This window comes from Dermatophagoides pteronyssinus, unplaced genomic scaffold (genome assembly GCF_027571235.1).
Source record: "Dermatophagoides pteronyssinus isolate colony J.1.1.1.1 unplaced genomic scaffold, Derpt_VIB-CSIC_2022.12 sq0002, whole genome shotgun sequence".
In the NCBI taxonomy this organism is placed as follows: domain Eukaryota; kingdom Metazoa; phylum Arthropoda; class Arachnida; order Sarcoptiformes; family Pyroglyphidae; genus Dermatophagoides; species Dermatophagoides pteronyssinus.
In genome coordinates this window covers 3,730,932-3,752,991 of record NW_027461526.1, presented here as the reverse complement: position 1 = coordinate 3,752,991, position 22,060 = coordinate 3,730,932, and the positions used below count along the sequence as shown (strand labels likewise).

The 22,060-nt window shown below is 29.4% G+C and overlaps 3 protein-coding genes and 1 long non-coding RNA gene across 6 annotated transcripts; 2 read left to right on the top strand and 2 right to left on the bottom strand.

Moving 5' to 3' along the window:
• The first annotated feature begins 286 nt into the window (after nt 1–286).
• Nucleotides 287–4,232, top strand: LOC113790705 (complexin-like). Its single transcript, XM_027340403.2, has 5 exons — nt 287–1,019; nt 1,141–1,377; nt 1,526–1,689; nt 1,928–2,087; nt 2,249–4,232. Exons 2-5 carry the CDS (start codon nt 1,323–1,325, stop codon nt 2,320–2,322), a joined length of 453 nt encoding a protein of 150 aa, XP_027196204.1. The 5' UTR covers nt 287–1,019; nt 1,141–1,322; the 3' UTR covers nt 2,323–4,232.
• Nucleotides 4,233–5,266: 1,034 nt separating this feature from the next.
• LOC142646211 (uncharacterized) lies at nt 5,267–7,150 on the bottom strand. Its single transcript, XR_012847181.1, has 2 exons — nt 6,103–7,150; nt 5,267–6,024 (listed from the first exon to the last, which is right to left on the bottom strand). It is a non-coding gene; the product is annotated as an uncharacterized LOC142646211 (long non-coding RNA).
• A 91-nt stretch (nt 7,151–7,241) lies between these two features.
• Nucleotides 7,242–10,177, top strand: Chi (LIM domain-binding protein 2 Chi). 3 transcript variants are annotated; one of them, XM_075824465.1, is made up of 8 exons: nt 7,242–7,781; nt 7,840–8,199; nt 8,265–8,367; nt 8,437–8,606; nt 8,666–8,941; nt 9,006–9,266; nt 9,335–9,413; nt 9,471–10,177. In XM_075824465.1, the coding sequence occupies exons 2-8, from the start codon at nt 7,942–7,944 to the stop codon at nt 9,815–9,817; spliced, it is 1,494 nt and encodes a 497-aa protein (XP_075680580.1). In that variant the 5' UTR covers nt 7,242–7,781; nt 7,840–7,941; the 3' UTR covers nt 9,818–10,177. The 3 variants fall into 3 exon arrangements, with proteins under 3 accessions (XP_075680580.1, XP_075680581.1, XP_075680582.1); XM_075824466.1 differs by having other exon boundaries at nt 7,244–7,781; nt 9,006–9,263; XM_075824467.1 differs by having other exon boundaries at nt 7,638–7,781; nt 9,006–9,263; nt 9,335–10,177.
• Nucleotides 10,142–15,551, bottom strand: LOC113790683 (uncharacterized). Its single transcript, XM_075824462.1, has 9 exons — nt 15,506–15,551; nt 14,542–15,198; nt 13,721–14,447; nt 12,381–12,651; nt 12,129–12,308; nt 11,974–12,059; nt 11,789–11,901; nt 11,430–11,732; nt 10,142–11,373 (listed from the first exon to the last, which is right to left on the bottom strand). Exons 1-9 carry the CDS (start codon nt 15,534–15,536, stop codon nt 10,589–10,591), a joined length of 3,153 nt encoding a protein of 1,050 aa, XP_075680577.1. The 5' UTR covers nt 15,537–15,551; the 3' UTR covers nt 10,142–10,588.
• Nucleotides 15,552–22,060: the final 6,509 nt, after the last annotated feature.

Genomic DNA, 22,060 nt, shown 5'->3' with positions numbered 1-22,060 from the left:
ATTCTAGAATTATATATTTGTCATCATCATCATCAATATTATTATCATCGTGAATGGTTAAATGATGCGCATCTCTATGCGTCAATTTTTTTCCACTATATATCTTCGATATATATTTGACTCTTTGCATGTGGATAAGTTGACGACGATGATGATTTTAACGTTTGGTTATTTTACTATCACAGTGTATTTCACAGATCTTCTTCTATTTGTTGTTGTTGTTGTTGTTACCATACAGAATTGTTTGAAAATGTAGAAACGATTCCTAGTGTATGTGTTGGAATTATGGTTCTTTTAATGGTGGTAGTTCCAGTTGTCACAGACACACACACAAATATACTCATTCACATACAAATATTCCAAATAGTCGATCAAGCCAAAAGCAAATGGAATGCAGTCAAACTTTTTTGTTGTTGTTGTTGTTGTTTGTTTGTTTGTCATCATTATAAACCGACCAACCAACCAACCAACCAAACATACATAGCATACTTACTTTTAGAATAATAAAATTCTTATTCTGCAGATACTTATTATTATACACAAGTGACATTGTTGTTTATTTGTTTATTTGGAAAATAATAATAATAATCATCATCATTATCATCATTATCAAGATAATCGCAAAAATCATCATCATTTGATAACTCTTTCATACCACATACACAATTGATTCTAATTGATCATCATTTTGTTTTGTTTTGGTTTGACATGATTGTCATTCGGTTTATAACAATAACAAAAACGATAATAATATCGATAAAATTTAGTACATTCATTCACAACGATAACGATTGATATTTATAGATATTCAGTTTTTTTTTCATTACGAAAAAATAATAATCAACAATTTCACAAATTGGGTGTGCATGTAGAAGCATAGCACACAATTTACACTACACACCCACACACACACACACCCTTTCACCAATTCACCAATTCACCACCTCTGAAAAAAAAAATATACACACCATATATATTTTCACCAATTTTTTTCAACACTTTTTTCACCGAAGAAATAGGTATGCATTGATATTATTATTCATTTATTTGCACTTTACTTTCTTTGATAATCCGTTAATTGAGATCCATATTTATTTTTTTGAAATTATTTACAATTTTTTTTTGTTGTTGATCGACTAGCCACTTCACTTAAATAACAACACCTTTAACAGCACTAATATTGCACTCAAACAAACAAACAAACAAAACGACTAAATAATTCAACAAACTCAACAAGATTCAAAGAAGATTCAAAAAAATCAATCCGAAAAGCAAAACTATATTCAATTTGATCTAAAATCTTTAAATAAATTAAAAAAAAAATGGCTGCTTTCATTGCTAAACAGATGATGGGCGATCAATTGAACGCCGTCAAAGGTATGTTTTTTGTTGTTGTTGTTGGAAATTTTGCTTCGGAAATTGTCAAAAAAATAATGTTAAATGTGAATTAATTAAAATAACTGAAATTACATTTTTTTTCTTTCAAAAACAACAAAAAAATTTTCGTTCAAAATAAAAATAATAGAAATCGGCGGTGGAGATGGTCCAACGCCTGAGGAAAAAGAAAAAATGGAACAATTGGAACGTGAACGTTTAGAAGCGTTACGTGAAGCTGAAGAAAGACGACAGGAAAAACATCGAAAAATGGAAGAAGAACGAGAAGGAATGCGACAAGGAATTCGTGACAAGGTAAAATTTTTCTTTTTCATTTTTTCGTTTTCTTAACAAATTTTTGACAAATTTTTATTCGCCATTTTGCATTTTTCATTTGAATTTTATTTCTTTTATTTCGATTTTTGTTTCCATTTCGTTTCATATTTTTTTTTGCACAAAACTAATATATTGATCGTATCAACAAAACAAAATCGAAAAACCTTTCCGAAAAATATCTAATATCCAAAAATTGTTGTTGTTGTTTTCGTTTTAGTATGGTATCAAAAAAAGAGAAGAAAAAGAAGCTGAATTAAAAAAGAAACAAGAAGCATTAATGGGTGGTGTATCAACCGATTCTGGTATTAATAGGAAAAAGAAAACACCCGAAGAAATTGCTGCCGAACAAGAACAAGCTAATCAAGATGATTTTACTAGTAAGTTTCTTTATATTTTTTTGGTAAATAATTTTATTGAAAACATTCATTCTTAAAATATATTGATTTGATCATTTCATTATTTATAATTTTGTTTTTCTTCTAACATTTCTTCTTTTTTTTCCCTCACATAATTCACACACGCACACATAATATTACAGAACTTAAAAATACAATTGAAACACAAGTAAGCGATATTAAAGGTCAGATTGAAGAAAAATGTTCCATTCAATAATTGATCAATAATAAATGTGGATACACCATCATCATATTTATCCATCCAATCAACAACAACAACAACATTGGCCAACATCTTTTTTCATTCATGTTCTCGCTTCCTTGCCAAAATACAAATTATTCTTCCTTGACATTGAATATAACAGTGTGTCGTAGTAGAAATAAAACCAAAAAAAAACCAAAAAAAAAAAAAAAATATTTGAAAAACCAAAATTATCGATTCGAGTAAAATTTTTTAGATAACTATCTTTGATCTTTTTCAAAATGGGATTTGTTGTTGTGTCATTCAAACAAACACATTGACCAACAATACCCAAACACACACACACAAACACAATACAGACAAAAATAGATAACATTTCTTTGATTTAGATTTTTTCGATAAAAATGATGATAATTTTTCTATTTGATCAAAAAAAAAAGAAAAGAAAAGATATTAGCTTTAATGAATGATAAACAAGGTCCTTCACGAAAGTAACCAAAAAAAACCAAAAAAATACATTGAAAACGAATAGTGAGTGCCATTTTGTTCATTGAAAATTGTTTCGAAAAAAACAAACAAACGAAAATTCTTTGATTTTGCTTCAGTTTTTTTTTATTTATTTGAAAATATTCAATCTCCCAAATATATTTATGTTATGTGTGTTTGTTTTTTTTCCAATATTAATTATTTGTTAAAACGTTTGTGCGTGTGTATGAGTGAAAAGTATCGCCAGAAAACCAAGAGAATTACCATGATATTGATGATGATGATGATCCAGTGAAAAAATAGATTTTTTCCAATGAAAATGATTATTATATTTCAAATTATTTCAAATTATCCATAATTCAGTCAGGATCGAATTAACGATCAATTTCCTTTTTTTTTTTGTTTTTGTTTTGTTTTCCAATCGAAGAAGGAAACAAAAATTTATTTCTTTCATTTTCATATGTCTTAACAAGATGAACAAGATGATCTTCTTCTTTCTTTTCTTTTTTTGAAAACAAACAAACAAAATAATATTTTCAACAAATGCTCTTTTTCCATTTCTACTAAATATATATTTCTCGATCGTGTCTTAGTAAAATAATATAATTCTCCATATTGCTCTTTAATTATTTGATAATAAAATATTTCTGTTCTTAATTATTAAATTTTAATACGAGAAGAATGCAAACAACCAAGAATAAAACCCAACAAAACAAAACAAAACAAAATGATGAATCTCGTGTAAACGATCGATCGATGGATCGATTGTCGACTTGACTTCTACACACCTACACAACCAATACAAACAGACAAAAATAAATTATTTTCTATGTTCCAAAAACAAAACAAAACAAAATCTTTATTATTATTATTTCAATGTTTTTATTATCAGACAATTACAACATTACCAATAACAAATACATGAAGATAAATTATCTTACCTTGTTTTTTTTGTGTTTCCCTTTTTCAAAATATATTCTGTGTCTTGATATTTCTTGAATTCTGATTATTCTTTTTTTTTGTTTTGTTTCTGTCGGCCTAAATAATTATAAATTCATATTACATTGATTATTTTCTGTTTGTTTGTTTGTTTATTTCATTTCAAGAAATTCTTTTGGATTTAATTTAGATATTATTTTCAAAGATTTTCTTTATCTAAGTTTTCATTTGTTTTTTTAGTAACAAAAAAAAAATTAATCGCGGGTACAAAGCCTTGATCAAATATTAAAAAAAAACAAAAACAATAAATAATTGAAATGCCAGAATATGATAATAACAACAACAACAGAATCATGTGATAGGCTTGAAACACAAACAACAAAAACACCAAACACTTATCGATTGAATAAATCAACTTTATTATCCGCCCCAAAAGAAACGTTTATAAAAAAAATGAAATGAAAATGATTATTTGATTCCGAAACAAAACAAAAAACAAATGTCAAGTGATGATATTTAAATCATTGTCTATTCTGTTGTTGTCAAAAAAAAATCTAGGTAAATCAAGTAAACAACATGAATGAAATTAAAGATTCTGTTTTTGATTGTTTTGTTTTCATTTGTTCCATTCATTTGATTTAATTCTCTGTTCTTGCCCTAATTTGCCAGTTGATTATATACATCAAACAACAACAACAACAACAAAACATTTACAAAATATTTCTCCCCCTCAACAACAAAAAAAAAAAGTTATCGTCGTTAATTACAAATTGTTATTTATGTATTCTGTTTGTGTTTTATTTTATTTTTGTTTTCTGGTCTCTATTTATTTCAACAACAAAAAAAAAGTTCAAAAAAGCCTACAACAAACTAAAAAAACATTTTAGAATCGCCTATTAATTTGGTCATCGAATAATGTTTTGAATAATAAAATCTAGATTAATTAATCAATTATAATGATGATAATGATTACATTTTCAAAAATAATTTTGCCTGAAGATATTTATAAACAACAACAATTTATATACAATATATATATAAAAACTTTGAAAAACCCTTAGAAATGTTTTTTATTTATCCATTTCAATATTGAAGAAAAATCACTTGTTGTTGTTGTTGATTCATTTACCATCATCATTATGATCATTGAAAAGTGCTGTTATTTTGAATTTCAAACAAACAAACAAGAAAAAAAAACATTTAAATTTACCTATTTTCTAAAAAAAAATTTAGTCAAAAATTTTTTGCAATTTTGTTATTTTAATGATGATGTTTAGGTATTTTTTTGATGTGTCAATCTGCCTATGATTCCTATAGTCACATTCGATAAATAGTAATTATCAATTAACAACAATGAATGATTGATTGATTGATTTGATTTGAAATAGGATAAAATTAATCAAAAACTATAGCATTGCTGCCATAGCTACACTGTTGTGTTTTGGAATGATGAATATAAAAAAAAAACGGAATGAAAATTTTCTATTTGTTATCATTTTATTATTTATAATTAACATTGTAATTGATTGATTAGTTTTTGTTTTTGGCTGATTCTGTTTAGTTTTTGTCTATCTATTTTTCAAAGTTATTCATTATTCGATGTACTAATTAATTTTCGAAAACGAAAATATACATACAACACACATAAACACACACACGCAGACAGAAGTTTGAACCTAATCAAAATCGAATGAAATAACATCATTAACAACGACGACGACGATAACAAAACAAAATAAATAGAAAACATACGCCTATGCATTCATTAACCAAAAAACACTCCCATACACGAACTAAAACTATATTCATGAATAAAATAATAAATTTTCAAAACAAAAAAATTATTACATTACATTCAAAACAAAACAGGAAAAAACAACAAAATGAGAATATATTTCAATCAGTAATTGTAATTGAAAATTTTCAGTCCACATTCAAAAAAAAAGAAAACAAGATATTATAATGCGAAAAAAAAAAATAATTAATAAATGAAAAAAGTGCCCGCTGAAAAAAAAACAAACAAACAAAACGAATGAAATTTTGATGGGAAAAAAAAATACTAAAATTTCATTTCAATTCCATTCGAATTCTGTTCTTTGTTGTGTTATGTCATTTGTGAACTTTTTGAATATTTTTTTTTCTTCTTCATTTTCTGGCAATTATCAAGTGGCAGAATATATTCATAATGGAACCGGGAAAAAAAATCTCTCATTTTATTTATTTTTTGCTTTCCATTCCACTTCTACTTTAGTTATTCTCATTCTTTATACTTGATGCTGTGGTTATATGAACCTAGAAAATATAAAAAATTTTGAATGTCAACATTTTGTAGATGAAAAAATGAAAAGAAAAGAAAATGGTGCACTATACTGTTCTGTTTGATGGTGAAAAAGTACGGCATTAAAAATATTCAATTGAATTTGTTGTTGTTGTTGTCGTCGTCGTAAGTTTGGTTGGTTGTTTAGCCAAAATAAACTATACAAATACCAACCATCAACTCTAGATGATATATTCTATTGGATCACAAATTCACAAAAAAAAATTGAACCATTCCAAGCAGAGTTGGATTCATGCGCATTTTTTCAAAATAATGGTTGTATTCGAAAACAATTCTACAAACAATTCAATATCCATTCTATAGAATCAATAATGATAACGTTTTTTTTCGAAATAGTCATGCTCAGTAGAATTTTTTTTTCATCACACAAGCCTGATAAATACCGTTGTTGTTGGTCGCGGGTAAACCAAACAAAAAAAACGAACCGATAGAATTTCGTTCCCAAATGGATATTTACATGTATCTTTTTTTTCCTTCTTTTCTCTTTTTCTCTGCAAATATGTGTCTCACATGATGATGATGATGTTGAATCCATCCATATTCATTGAATAATCACCACCAGGCAGCAGCATTCGTTAGAAGAAATTCATTTTTTTTGAAACAAAAAAACGGATATAGCAAACAATCAATGATCCTAGCATCCAATCATTCACATATTTTTTCGGTATATTCGGGAACCAAATGGGATATATTTATTCATTCAACAAAAAAAAACACAATGGTAGTAGCATCAGAATCAAATGATGAACACAACTTTATCAATTCCCGAATCCCAAAACCAGATATTCAAAAACCAAACCAAAAGAGAGAAACTGGTATTTTATGATTTTGGCGATGGTGGTGGTGGTATAGCTTCGATGATTTTGTTGATGCATACTTACTCCCTCCGCCCGTTAAATACATTCATATCATTCATACTATACTACTACCTTTTTTCATTTTTTTTTTTTTTGGGATATCTCCGACCATTGTTTATCATTATCCAATTCCACCACTATACACCTATTTTGTGTGTATGATACTAATGATTTTATTTTCGCTCGTTTTTATTATGTGGCGCTCGTTGGTGTGTTTTTTTTTTTTTTTTTTTTTGGCTGAATAAACATCATAACCATCCTTATATCTGTCTATCTATCATTTTGTGTATGTGTAAAAAAAAAAAATAAAATATACGGAATAAAATGAATGAATGAATAAATGAATCACAAGTTGTTACAGGAATAGATTTTTTTTTTGATGTTGGATTCTTTTTGGAAATGAAATTCTCTTGGTTTTGAAATCATCATCATCATTATTGTGTGTGTCTGTTATATTTTGTTTGTGTAATAGAAATCAATCGTGAATTGAATTCCGAACTAAAATAAACAACAAAAATGTGTTGATCAATCAATCATTCAATTTATTTAGCGAATTCATCGAACGGTTAAAAAAATAAAAACTATTGGCCTATTTTGAAATATATTTTTTTTTGTTTTTCGGTTATCAAGAAATTTGTGATTAAGAGTTTACGAGGATCGTAAATTCTTTCGACAGAAATATTGAATTATAATAATAATCTAATTTATAATCTAATCTGGAACTGGAACAGTGGTCGCGTCGAAGTTCAACGCCTATCGTGAACCACAATTTTAGTGGACCGATCAGTGCACACCCACCACCGCCACAACAGCAACCTGGTAGATCTGGAGGTCCAAGTCCATCATGCAGTCCTGTAAGAATAATCAGTGTGTTATCGAAAATCTGATAAATAATTTGATTTATATCAACAGGGTATTCCAAACCATCCAAATAATCTTGGAAACGGTATCAATATAAACAACAACAACAATCCTCCTGTTCCACCACCACCACATCCTTCACATCATTCTCCTATGCTTTGTGGACCACCACCGCAACCAATACCACAAAACGGTCCTCCACCAATGACGATGGGACCATATAATCCGGGGGCCAATTCAATTCCACATGTTATGCATCATGCACCACATTTGATGCAACATCCTGGAGGTCCGCCACCACCTAATCCAAATTTACAACATCCACATGGAAGACATACGCCTTTCTACGATATCAGACAACCAGAAAATCGAATCCATGAAATGAATAAACGTTTACAGCAAAGAAATGAGGTTTGTCTACCATTCATTTACTTCTGACTATAATTGACGTTTGTCTTGTCCAAACAAAATCATAGGATTCTGATAACATATGGTGGGATGGTTTCGCTTCCGAATTTTTCGAAGATGATGCCACATTAACAGTCACATTCTGTCTTGAAGATGGCCCTAAACGCTATAGTAATTATTAATTTAATCAAATTTCATTTTTAAAAAATCTAATTCAATTCATCTAATTGGTAATCATAGCCATTGGTCGAACTTTGATTCCTCGTTATTTCCGTAGTATTTTCGAAGGAGGTGTAACTGAATTTCAAATAAATCTTCGAAATTGTAAAGAATCATTTCATAATACAACGATCACAGTCGACTGTGATCAGTGTACCATAATGACCAGCCATGGGAAGCCTAACTTTAAAGTTAGTTGAACATAATTTTTTTTATTGTTTAAATTTATTTATTTTTTTTTTTCAATCAGATGGGACCTTATTCACATGCATCGAACGAAATGATGAAAGAACAGATGATGAAAGAGTCATCGGTTCTAGTCTGTACCGAAGGACGATTAGTTTTGGAATTCACTTATGATGAATTACCACGAATCAAATCATGGCATTTTGCTACACGAATCCACCATGAATTGATTTCCAAATCATTAGCACTTCAAGCTCAACAAGATCCTTCCATGTTAGATCAAATTACCAAGAATATCACCCGACAAGGCTTGACCAATTCAACATTAAATTATCTACGGGTTAGTTCATTTAATCATTGTATTCTTTCTATACAATCAATGATTTTTCCATTTTCAATCTTAGCTTTGTGTCATTCTTGAGCCGATGCAAGAACTAATGTCAAGACATAAGGCTTATTCCTTATCGCCCAGAGATTGTCTAAAAACGACCTTGTTTCAAAAATGGCAACGGATGGTTGCACCACCTGAAACCAGCCGGCCTCCAAGTAAACGAAGAAAAAGAAAATCGTCCACTAATACTGGAACTACGACGAATAGCAAAAAGAAAAATAATCAGAACAATATGAGTCCAGTTCCACCTCCGTTTACATTGGCAACACAGGTAGTTTGTTATGATTTCTCAATCCATCTCTGCTAAACAATGTTTGTTTTCTCGTTTTTAAAATTGTTAAGGATGTCATGGTTGTTGGCGAGCCATCGTTAATGGGTGGCGAATTCGGTGACGAGGATGAACGATTAATCACTCGATTAGGTATGACAATCAAGAAACAAAAAAACAGACTTTCTAAACGGCACTGTTTCGAAACAGAAAACAACCAATACGACCCGAACGCTGCGTCAGGAACAAACGGACTGGAAGATAATGATGACTTTAATTCATTAGGCTCCTCATCGGGCGGCACTAATACAACAAACAATGGTGGCAATAATTCAGCTAATATCGGACCAGGTTCAAACGGTGGTGGTGGAAGTGGTGGTCCACCTTCATGGCCACCGAATGGACCAAACAATGGCAATAGTTCATCAAATTCGAATGCCGGAAATATTCCGAACAATTCGAATGTTTCATCGGGAAACGGATCAGGAGTGGGACCTAATCAAGATCAATCAAATCAGATAAAATCTGAAAAACAATCTCCAAATTTAAATCAATGAACATCAAACATCATGCACATCATTAACGAATAAATACATTCTTGACAAATGAAAAGTATTTTATTTCATCAAAATTTATAAAATTCCAGTCGCATTGATACAATTTATTCTTTTTAATCATGTGATATATGATAGTCGATACCGGAAAACCTGGATCAAATACCGACACAAATATACACACATACATCATACGCTTACGAACACGAACACATCTGAAATTGCTTCAGATTTTTCGAACAGACAATTTATCAATTTTCCAATTATTTATTTCTATCTTATTTAATTATTGAATATTGTAAAGAAACATAAAAAGGAAAAAAAAGGTCTCACGAAATAAATTTTATTTCTTAAAAATCGAAATACCCGAATCAATAATACATTTTAATTATTTCGATTCAGTATCCGTTATAATTAGGTGGTATCTAAAATTTTTTTTTTTTGTCGGGCTCCAGATGGATGGCAGCACTGGTATAGAATTTAGAATACTGCAACAACATCTGGTGTTCCAAATAAGAATCTTTATAATTTTAAAGATAATCAGACAAAGTAATCATGTTTAATCAATAAAAATATGAACAATTGATATTCACGGATAATGATTACATGAAATGAGAAAGAAAACATCGATAAGTGAAATTTGACTAAAATTTTTTTTTCAGGGAGGAGATATGTATGCATCAAGATGTCAATGAATATCAATAATAATTACTAAATAGTCATTTACAAATAATTATCTTTAAATGTGTGTATGAGAATAAATCAATTAGATAATCAAGTAGATATACTTGTTGTTTTATCATTAGTCAAACGACTGGAATTCGATAGATCCGAAATCGGTGACATCGATAATGTTGGAGATGATGGTGATGGCGGTGTATTTGGGCATGATCGGTTATGACAATCTGTAAATGAATTTGATTTCATATCAGATTGCGATGATGTAAATGGTGGCGGTGGGGGTGGCAATTGTGCCGCTGGAGACGATAAAGGTGATGAAAATGATGTTTTATGAGCTTGAACCGGTGATAATCGATTTGTCGTATTTGTATTCGACACTGGAGTTTGATGATGCGGCGGTGAAGGCGTTGTCGTTGTTATATTCGGTCCTGGTGGCGTAATTGGTGCCGTTGGCAAGCGAAAGAATCTTGGAAATTGTGTATAGAATGCAGCAGCAACAGCAGCTGCTGCTTGTGATTGTACATTGTGATTAAGATTTGAAGAACTTTCATTCGAAGAATTCGATAGTGATGGACTTGAAGAATTGATATTGTTATTTGGATTATTTGCTGAAGAAATTCCATCCGTACAGGTTAAATTCAAAGCAGCATTGGCATTTGATTGTTTACCACTGACTTTACTACCACATTTACCATTAGAATTATTTACTTTAGATGTTTCCGTCGAAGATGATGTCGATTCTGGCTGTGTAGAATTCATCATTTGTGAAGGATGTAGCATATTTTGACCAGAAAGAAAATTACGAGGAATATTTCCAAAATAGAAACTGGCTAATGCAGGATTAACTGCCATCATTGAAGAAAATTCAGCCGCTGACCCTGAAAATGATGTGTAAATTTAAAAAGGAATGTTAATATTCACAATAGATTTATACCTGGCATCATAGCTGAAGAATAAGAAGATGAATTTGGTGAAACATCCGTATTTGGTGAATCGTTGCCAGGTGAATGATTTTGATTTTGAATAGAAGATGTGGATAATGAGGATGATGATGTTGTTGTTGTTGTTGGTGGTGGAGGTGGTAATTGCGAAGATGATGATGGAGGTTGTGTTGATGCCGATGTTGAAGTAGATGTCTGACCATTTGGACTAAATTTCCATGCTGATGATGCAAGTGCAGCAGCTTGTGAAGCCATTAAAGCCAAAAAATCTTGACCACATGGTAATCGTCCTAATGCTGTGGTAAAAATAGATAAGAAAAAAATATCGGAAAACATTAATAGATGAACATACCAGCAGCATTTGCCAATGCTTGTTGATCATGTGGAGATAGATCCGAACCGAAAAATGCACGAAATGGTGAATGTCGAAATGCATGTTCCCGTAATAATGTTTCGACAGATTCACTATTATTGAATGAATGAATAAATGAATTAGCAAATTTTTCAACAACAAAAAAAAACAAAATGAATTCTTACATTTCATACCTTTCCAGATCGGTTAGCCGACTGGAATCACGAAAACCTTTGGCAAATGGATTTGAATCGATTTTCAATTTGGTAATCTTATAAATAAACAAAAAATAGAATTAGTTTCTAAGTAATAAAAAAAAATACAAAATCATTATTATTACCAATTGATTTTGATATGCGGTAACAGCAGTGAAAACTGTTTCAGGAAAAATATATGTACGAAATTGTTCATTTTCCAAATTATTAATCATCAATTGGCTACTATGATGTGTTAATTGATCTAAACGAAGTTTGATCAAATGAATTCGTGGTTGATATTTATGCATTGAATTCAGAACAATCTAATTTGATTTTGAATATTGTAAAAATGTAAATAATATTTCAAACAAACAAAAAAAACCCATAAGACTTACATGTCCATTTTTATCCATTTCATTATTGGTTAATTTAGTTTTTTCAAATGAAACAATTTGTTTACGTAATTGTTCACCAGTAAATGGTGAATCTGGATGAAGATAAAGACGAATTGGTGATGGTGCATCAGCTTTACCAGCAACTAACCATGAACTACGATGATATGCATAACGATAACGTTTATTATCAACCGGTAAAATATCCATTAATACAGCATATCTTGCCATTGGATCAGTATTATGAAATGATACTCGACAAGTTGGAAACATTCTATGAATTTAAATAAATAGAATTAGAATCAAAAGAGAGAAAAAAAAGTTTATCAGTTTAAAAGTTTCGCAAAAGATCAAGATAGCCAAAAAGATAAATCAATTTAAATTGATTGACAAATTGAATTAATTGGAAAATTTTTCTACTAAAACCAAAACAAAGTGGAAAAAAAAGGGTAGCCTATAGCCATAATAATAATGATGATAATTGATGTCTGTTGATATACACAACACACTTATTTCAAATAATCAATGTTTGAATGTCCATCAATAAAAAAAACATTGATTAAAATCGTTATGGAGAAAAAGATGTCGCGTCAAACAAACAAATGAACAGAAAAAAAACTGATTTGACGCCAACAAAATCCGATTAATTTGGCCGATCAATGGCTTTTTTTCAGCAAATGCTTCTGTGTGTTATATTTCAAATTCGACAAAATTTTACTTGTTTTTATCAAATTTTATTACTAGTTTTTTTTCGGGACCATAATAATCATAATGGTGATGATGATGATGATGATGGTAGCAGTAGTAACGGGGAGATAAGAATTTAGTCAAAAAAAAAAAACAAAAAACGAAAAGATAAGAACGACACACGACAAACATATATGAATATTGTAAAGATCATAAGGTTAAAAAAACAAAATGGACCATCATGCAAAACAACATTATGATGATGATGATGATAATCAATTGGCCGGCCTTTTTTTACTCTTCATCATCATCATCAATTAATGACAAATGATAATGTGTCCGCCGACAGGTAATTGCTTTGGTAATTTCTTTTTTTTTAGCTTTCTCTCACTTCTCTTACTATCTTGAAAGAAAAAAAACAGAAATAAAGATTACTTTCGTAGATGAAGTTGTTCGAATGAACCAACGAACGAATATATTATTATTATTTGATTGGCGACATTTTGACGGCTTTAATATTGCTCTCTTTATCTTTTTTGTTTCACTTTATTGAAATGTGTTTGTAATTTGTCTTATCTTTCATTCGTGTTTTATGAATTTTTTTGTTTGTTTAATTTATTTAGAAAGTTTTTTTTCCAAAAAAAATCAATGCTTACCTTCGACCAGTTTTAGTGATAATCATTTCGGTACCTAATTCATGAAATTTTTCCCATAATTCTTTTGTTTCTAATTTTGCATCAATTTTCATTAATTCTTCACAATTACAACGTGGTAAACAAGCTGGATTAAGTTCTGGTTTACTATTTGCATTATTATTTTTTGAATCATTTGAATTATTTTTACCACTTTTACCATGATGATTTGATGATGTTGATGATGATGATGAATATTGGTTATTTGATACTTTTGATGATGATTCTTTATCACGATGATGACTATTTGATAAATATTTAGATTCTTTATTGTTTGATGAATAACGATTACCCGATTTTGGACCCGGTCTTGTTGTTTGATTATCATGATAATTATCATTATTATCTGATGAATTATTTACGAATGAAAATGCTGATTTTGAAAAATTTTTTGAATTTTTTGATGAAGGTGATGTTTGTGATGTGACAGGTAGTGACAATGGTGGTGGTGGTTGCTGTTGTTGATGTGATGCATTTGATGTCGGTAAACCTGAAGGTGATATCTTGGCAAATTTAGCGAGATCAGCAAATGAATTATTAAATTCAGCATTCAAACGTTGTTGAAGTGCTAGACTTGGATGAAGTTGAGATAAATGTGTAGTAGGTAGACTACCAGCACGAAGAAGATTTAGATTAAAATGTGCTGGATTAAAAAATGGATTCATATCAGCAGGAATTGTGCCTTTTAATCCTTTATTTTTTGGGAAAAAAAATCATCCGAAAATGAATAAAATAATTGAACAAACAAAAAAAAGTAAAAAAGAAAATTGCAAAAAAAAACTAACCAATTGATGGTAATAATGATGAAGGATCATATGGATATGTAGCAGCCAAATTTGGACTAATTGGTTGATCACTATTTGGATCTGATTTACATGAAACACATTCATCATCATGACTTGAACCATTAGATTCAATATCAACAACATCATCAACATTGATTTCTTCATCATCATCATCATCATCATCATCGTCATTATCTTCAATATTAATATTATGTTGATGATAATCATCAATCAAACGTTTCGTCATTGTTGATTTCAATGTTTTTGTTGGACGATATTTTTGTTCAAAATCAATGGAACGTTTACGTTGATTAATTATATTATTGGATGTATTATTATCAATCCATTGATGATGATTATGACCATTGAATAATGTTTGATTATGATCATTATAACGTGATGAATTATTTATTTGACGTCTGATATTTGTCATTGTATCCGATGTTGTTGAATTATCTTTATTTAAATCAGCATCTTTATTACTGATTAATGAATCAATGGAAAAATGTTTTGCTTTTGTCGACATTGTCAATGATTGTTGTTGTTGTTGTTGTTTATGATAATAATGATTATTTGAATGACGATTCAATGAAGATTGTTTAGTTAAATTTTTAACGCTTGGATTGACCATTGATGATTGATTTTGTTTGAAATAGACTAAGTTTTTTTTTGAAACGAAACAAAAATGGTTATTAATTATGAATCGTATCATATGTTTTGCACATTTTTCAATATCAAAAAAAAATGAAACAATAAACTCAAAGAATTCAATACGGTCATATGGTTATAATTATAATGATGATGATACGGATAATTTTTCGAATGTTTTACTATTTCAATATTCTATTTGACTAAATAAACCTGAAAATTATTTCTGAAGACCAATCTGATCACTAATTTAGTTGATAATTTTTGTCATTAGGATACAAATATAAATGAAAAAATAAACCGCAAATTGATTTACCGAAAAATTTACCAAAACAAATTATAATCATATGGACATTAGCAATATAAAAAGACAATATTAAACAATTATGAACTAAAACAAATGTTTTTTGATTGGTTTAATTTCAAAAATAAACATATGTTGAAATATGGTTAAACGCGTGCCAATTGAATGAATTTTTTTTTAATTATAAACATTCAAATGACCTGAATGATGACCTTTTTTTCTGTTTTGCTTGTTTTGTTGGTGGAAAGAAAAACACAAATTAAGGAATATCATAGAAAAGAAGAGTTAAAAAACAAAGAGGATTTTCTATTTGACAGGCAAAAAGAAAAAACCTCGAACAAGATTAATGTTTTTCAATTAATTAATGGAATAAAAAATTAGCTCATTATGGATATACAAAAACAAACAAACAATGTTTGTATAATTAAAATGACTTTTTCCATCACAATGGTGAATGGATGGAAAACTTATTTTTCTATTCATTCGACAAAATCCAGATACAAACATAAGACATACCTTTGATTAGTGAATTTTCTTTTCTTTTCTTCTTCTTCGTCGTCAATTAATTAATTTGAATAATTAAAGAATAATGATTGCACAATAATTTAGTTCTTTTTTTTTTGATTGATTGATTTAAAAAAAGATTCAAAATTTGATCACAGTTCACACAAACAAACACCGACATTGATTTTCAATTCATTTCCTGTATGTACGCACACAAACAAACAAACAAAATCAACCAAAAATTTGATTCAATTTCAATGTTCAAAACCAAAAAAAAAAAGTGTTTCAGTGTTCAGTGTTTCGATCGATGTAACATCGAATAATGATGATCATTATAATGATATACTAACAAATATTCGTCGTAGTCGTCGTCGTCGTTGTTGTTGTTGTTGTAGTCATCATCATCATTGCTGTCATCATCATCATCATCATCATCTGTATATATGGTCGACAACAACAACAACGAAAATAGAGAGTCGATATGTGTAAAAGTGTGTGTGTGATACAAAAAGTCACGATGTTGATCCCACCTATTTTTCTCACTCTCAACAATTTCGTAGGATAGAAATTTTTTAGCTAGTTTTGAACATTTTCAATTGATAAACAGTAAAGTGATAAAAAGAGATTGGATAGCTGCTGCTGTTGTAGCATATAGCCATTTGTTTAAAATCATCACCAAATAACAGGAACAACAACAAAATTCATTTATTTGAAATCCTAAGCAAAAAGAAAATTGACTTAAAGATAACGCCAAAAACATCTGTGATGATCATCGAAATGAACTTTCAGGGTATAGCTGTTATGTAATTTTTTTTAACAAAAAAAAAACAAATATTCGGCACCATACACACCCACACTTTTCTTTTCTTTATCAAATCAATCGAAGCGATGACTTATCAAAATGAATAATTTTAGTTTATTTTTTTCTTTCGAGCGAATCACATGAATCACATTGAGATAAAAGTTTGATGTTTTTCTTTGTTCAAGCAAAGGCCCCAAAGTCGATTATGGATCGCTCATTCCATTATTATTATTTTTTTGTTTTTTGTTTCTGCTCTAGATCAATCAGATGCGTAGCGCATTTGGAACACACACAAAGAGAGATAGATTGCAAGCAAGGAGAAAATTTTTTTTTTGTTGAAGAAGCGACGAGTTGGTAAGTAGAGGTGAGAAGAAAAAAAAATTATATTCATAGTGTGTGTGTGTGTGTGTGAAACTTTAATACAAAAACAGCCAACCAACCAACCAAAACTAGAAAAAAGATGATGATTCTCTCCATGTCTCTTTCAGTTTTTTTTGTGTTTAGAATAACGAAAAAAAACACCCATAAGAAGTTGATGATGATCATGGTGAAATTGGGATGCTTTGTATTGATATCAAATGTTTTTATTTTTTTCACAGCTATAGATGATGATTCTCTCTTTTCAGTTAGTTAGTTAGTTAGTTATATGAGAAAAAAAAATTTATTATATTGTGATTGTGATTGGGTGAAATCAACTTGTTTGGACGCGCCTGTTTTAAGGCTGGACTTTTTTTTGTATGGAAATGTAAAGTAAGCCAAATATTTGTATGCGTTGTGTGTGTATGTGATGAGCTCTTTTTAATAAAATTTAGAGTGTATTGCTGTTTGGATTCGGATGAATGAATGAATGGATGGCTGAATGGCTTCCGCCCCCTCACACACTGCAAAAAAAAATATAACATTCACACATTTATGTCCTGTGTTCACATCCTACATTAAAGGATGTTGGATTTTAGTTTTATTTGGACTGGGGGGAACAACAACACATGATACAATATGATGTATCATGAAGACTGCCTTTACCATCAACAGCTTCGGGAACAAAAAAAAACCAGAGGAAAAAAACTGATGATGATGATGATGAAGAAACATATATTTCGCGCATACAACAACTGCAAGCTGCTGCCATTGTGTGATGCGGCTGCTGATTTTTTTTTCTTCTCTTGTTCTTGTTTTTGTTATCGGGATGTTATTCGTTTTCCATGATGATGATGATGATCATCATCATCATCATCAAACCAGGATCTTGTTATTGTTCAAATCACAATTTAGTTGAATCTAATCTAAAGTAATATTTTCTGATCATAGTGATTGGCGCAAATTGTTCGCATCTCGTCGACAACATCTCTCAATCTCTATCTCTCTCTATATATATCTTTTTCACTATATGTTTATTATGTGTGTGAGGGGGAGGAAAAATGAAGATAATGTGAACAACTAAGGATCAATCATTGATTGAACAGGCGCTATCGATTATCAGACAGCGAGAGAGCCAAGATACCGAGATATTTTTTTTCTGCAAAAAAGGGGACCAATCGATTTGAAAAAGAAGAAAATTCTGTTCAATCAATCTAGGAATCATGACATGGAACTTTTTTTCCAATTTATTATCACCGACATGAATGTCATCATTACACACACCCAATTCAAAAAAAATGCAAATTTAAAACAGTTGTAAATGAATCATCATCATCATCAACATCATTATCATCTTGATTGATTGATTGATTGCATTAGTATGATTTAAAAGTAATAATAATTTTAAAATCTTGGTAATTAAATTAAATTTCATTAAATTTTTGTTTTTTTTTCGCTAAAAATACCTTACACGATACAAATGTGAAACTAGAGGCAATCATTAAATGATTGATAAACTTTTTCTTGTTTTTTTAAAGCAATAAAATTCCTCTTAACTTCAAAAAATGATGATGTGGTTTTTTTGTAAAGAAAGAAACGAAAAACGAGATTTTATGATCTTGGATAGAGAATTTAATTGTTTTTTTCTTTGAATTTCACAAAGATCTGTCGCGTGTCAATGTTGTTTTTCATGTGTGTGTGTGTCTGTGGTTACAATGTATCGATATTCAGATCAAATGAAGATGATAATCAAAGGAAATTAAATTCAAAAAATTAATTACATTGAAATTTTCAACCATTTTGACTTGCCTTTTTCAAAAAAAAACAAACGAAAAACTGTCGCCTGAACATTGTGAACAATAAATTATTATTTTGGAAAAGTTTTCCAATCTTTCAATGGAGAAAACAAGAAAATTTCCAAAATGTTGTTATAACTTTTTTTTTGTTGGTTGGAGTCTGGTGAAACCTATATATTTATATCAGGAAAAAAAACAAAACATGATGGTGATGATAAATGGCCAGCAATTTATTCTTGACACTTTTTTTCACTCATTCTTCGAGAAGCTTGTGAGAAGCGAACGTAAAAACTTTACTATACTAAAACATCAATTTTGTTTCGGTTGATTGAAACAAGTTTCTTTGACTTATTTTTTTTTCTAACACAGCTTTGGAACAACAGAATATCGTATAGAATATTTTTTTGTTGAAAAAGTGTATGACACATTCTTGTTATCGAAACGAATCCATTTAGTTCATAGAATAGAATCAGTGTTATAGATGTTGGACTGGCTTTGCGAATTCTGTACTGTGTTTGTACATTCATACATTTACAAACCAACAATAACACCAGAGGAAAAAAAAGTTCATTGATTCTGTATACCATTTCTGTATAATAAACTGAAGAAATTGGCAATCTAAATCGAATCTGTAGAAAAGTGGAAATATTTTGAGCTTCTTGTTTTGTTTATCGTTTATTCTTTGTTTTTCAAAACAAAATAAGTAGAATTTATTGACTTTTTTTTTGCCGTATGAAAACGAATTGAGACGACGAAAAAAAAATGTGTAGGGAAGTTATTTATACAATAATAACAACCAAAACACATTTTCGATTATGTTGACAAGTCTCTTAGGAGATTAGTGTATACAGAATAATTCGAAAGACTTGAATTTGTTTTATTCTGTTTTTTTTTGTTTGCATGATTTCCGCACCAGAATTTCGAAAAGAATTCATGTTTATTTTGTTATTTTGAGGTACTACTGCTGTTGTTGTTTATCATTTCTCATTTGTTTCTACTGTACAATCTGTCTGTCTTGATAGATTCGATTCATAGAATTCAATAGAATCCAAAAAACAATGATTATATTTGGATAACAATGTTGAGGCGTCAAAATAGTGGAGATGCTAACAAAGAAATTTCGAATGTGTTTTGCATGATTTGTTTTTTTTCTGTTTCTTTCTTTTGTTATGCGGACATATGTTATTCGGATATTGAAATTGGATTTTTTTTGTATAAAGTATAAATTTAAAAATTTTGAACCAAAAACAAAAAAAAAGATTTAGAAATCATAGAATCATCCATAATCGACTGGTAAAAAAAATTTCAGAAGCATCAATTAAAATGCAAAATGAAGAAATTTCATAATCGATTTTATAATTTAATCATTTTCGTAGGTTATCCATTAATCGTTATACAAAAATCATTCAGTATGTGTGTGGCATTTTTCTTTTACTCATCTTTCCCCGTTTATTAAAACAACAACAACAAAAAAGATTTTCATAAATCAAGAGAAAAAAAATGTTAAATAATGATGATCAAATGTGTAATTGGCGTGTGTGTGATGATCATGATGATAATGATGGAAGTCAGTTGAATTTGATGCAGATTCATCAATAATAATAATAATCATCATCATAGAGATAAAGATGTTGATTGAGTTTCATGTGAAAAAGAACTGGTAAGAATCAGGTCACTGGTTTTTTTATTATTTTTCACTTGCGAACAAAAAAAAATCAATTATGATTTTTTCATGTTTTCAAAAAAAAAGAGATTAGATTCGAATGAAAATACAATCAAGCAATTTATTCAGTAATCATTTTTCAAAATCGGTTACTGTAAAGATTTTTTCTTTCTCTCTCTCTCTCCACTCCCTTGAATCTATGTTTGAATGATGAGAACATGACCGTTTTTGTTTTGTTTTGTTTTTTTTTCTAATGAATTCAATTATCTCATCATCGGTTTGATTTTTGTTTTTGTTTTTCTTTTTCCATCTATTTCCATTATCATTCATACAATTCACGTATACATTCCATCATCGAATAGATCAAAAAGATGATATCTTTCTGTGTGAGAGATAGAGAAATACAGGAATTAATGTCACCACCAAATCATATAATGTTCGCTGTGTGTGTATATATATAGCGACACCATTATCATTATCATCATATTAATGATTATACATTAAAATCATGATGATGATGATGATGAGCGGTGATAATGATCAATGGTAATGATTATTTGATATGAAAAATATTCAAATATGAAATGAATATTGTGGAATGAAATGAATACAACAACAACAGTAACGAAAAAAAAACCGTTATGTTGTGGACATCATCGACCACAACCACCACCACCGTTGTCGATGAATGATATTTAGATATTCTTGTTTCAAGATTATAATCATCATTTATACAAGCATGTTTTTCGATTGTATATTTTTATGGTGATCAATTCTCACACAGTGAAGGATAGATTCACGATAAAGTGTGTGTATATCCCGATAAAGAATTTGGAAAAGCTAGAAAAAAAATTCTCACCACCAGGAATTTCAGAATCGATAGGCGTATCATGTTGTTCATCATTTTATTATTCATGAAAATTTCTCTTGAAAGTCGAATGAATGAATATTCTGAAAGCGAGTTATTGAGTTGAGGGAGAGAGAGAGAGAAAAAGAATATAATTGTAGAATGAGAAACAAAAAAAAACATAATAATTAATGTCATTGAGAGAGATAGGAAATAATGTTAAAAAGTAGACATATCATATGGAAACATGTTTTTTTTCTATCTATGACATTTGCTGCTGAGAAATGATAATTATTTTTTTTTTGCCATTCTCTCTTTTTTTGGCTAAATCTATTTTCCGGATAATTTTTAAAAAGTTATAAAATTCTCTTATCTCATTCACTCATTTATGATTTCATTTCATTTTTTCGGGAAATGAGTGATAATTTGGAATGAATGTTGGAATGAAAATCAAAATTTCCCACACACCATAAGTCAAAAACGAAGCAAAAAAAATGCTTTTGGAAATCTATTATTTTTTTTTAATAATGATAATTCAAGTTGTAATTCAAGGATTTTTTTTACTAAATCACAATTTTTCGTTGTTGTTGTTTTTACC

Excerpts from the sequence above, each read along its gene's own strand:
- Chi (XM_075824467.1), top strand. The coding sequence starts at position 7,942 with ATGCTTTGTGGACCACCACCGCAACCAATACCACAAAACGGTCCTCCA. Across the intron at positions 8,607-8,665 it reads ATGGGAAGCCTAACTTTAAA|ATGGGACCTTATTCACATGC; the intron begins GTTAGTTGAACA and ends TTTTTCAATCAG. Across the intron at positions 9,264-9,334 it reads CGTTTACATTGGCAACACAG|GATGTCATGGTTGTTGGCGA; the intron begins GTAGTTTGTTAT and ends AAAATTGTTAAG.
- LOC113790683 (XM_075824462.1), bottom strand. The coding sequence starts at position 15,536 with ATGATTATAATTTGTTTTGGTAAATTTTTCG. Across the intron at positions 15,199-15,505 it reads TTGTTTTGGTAAATTTTTCG|TCTATTTCAAACAAAATCAA; the intron begins GTAAATCAATTT and ends AAAAAAACTTAG. Across the intron at positions 12,309-12,380 it reads AAATGGATAAAAATGGACAT|ATTGTTCTGAATTCAATGCA; the intron begins GTAAGTCTTATG and ends AAATCAAATTAG.
- LOC113790705 (XM_027340403.2), top strand. The coding sequence starts at position 1,323 with ATGGCTGCTTTCATTGCTAAACAGATGATGGGCGATCAATTGAACGCC. Across the intron at positions 1,378-1,525 it reads TCAATTGAACGCCGTCAAAG|AAATCGGCGGTGGAGATGGT; the intron begins GTATGTTTTTTG and ends TAAAAATAATAG. Across the intron at positions 1,690-1,927 it reads GACAAGGAATTCGTGACAAG|TATGGTATCAAAAAAAGAGA; the intron begins GTAAAATTTTTC and ends TTTTCGTTTTAG.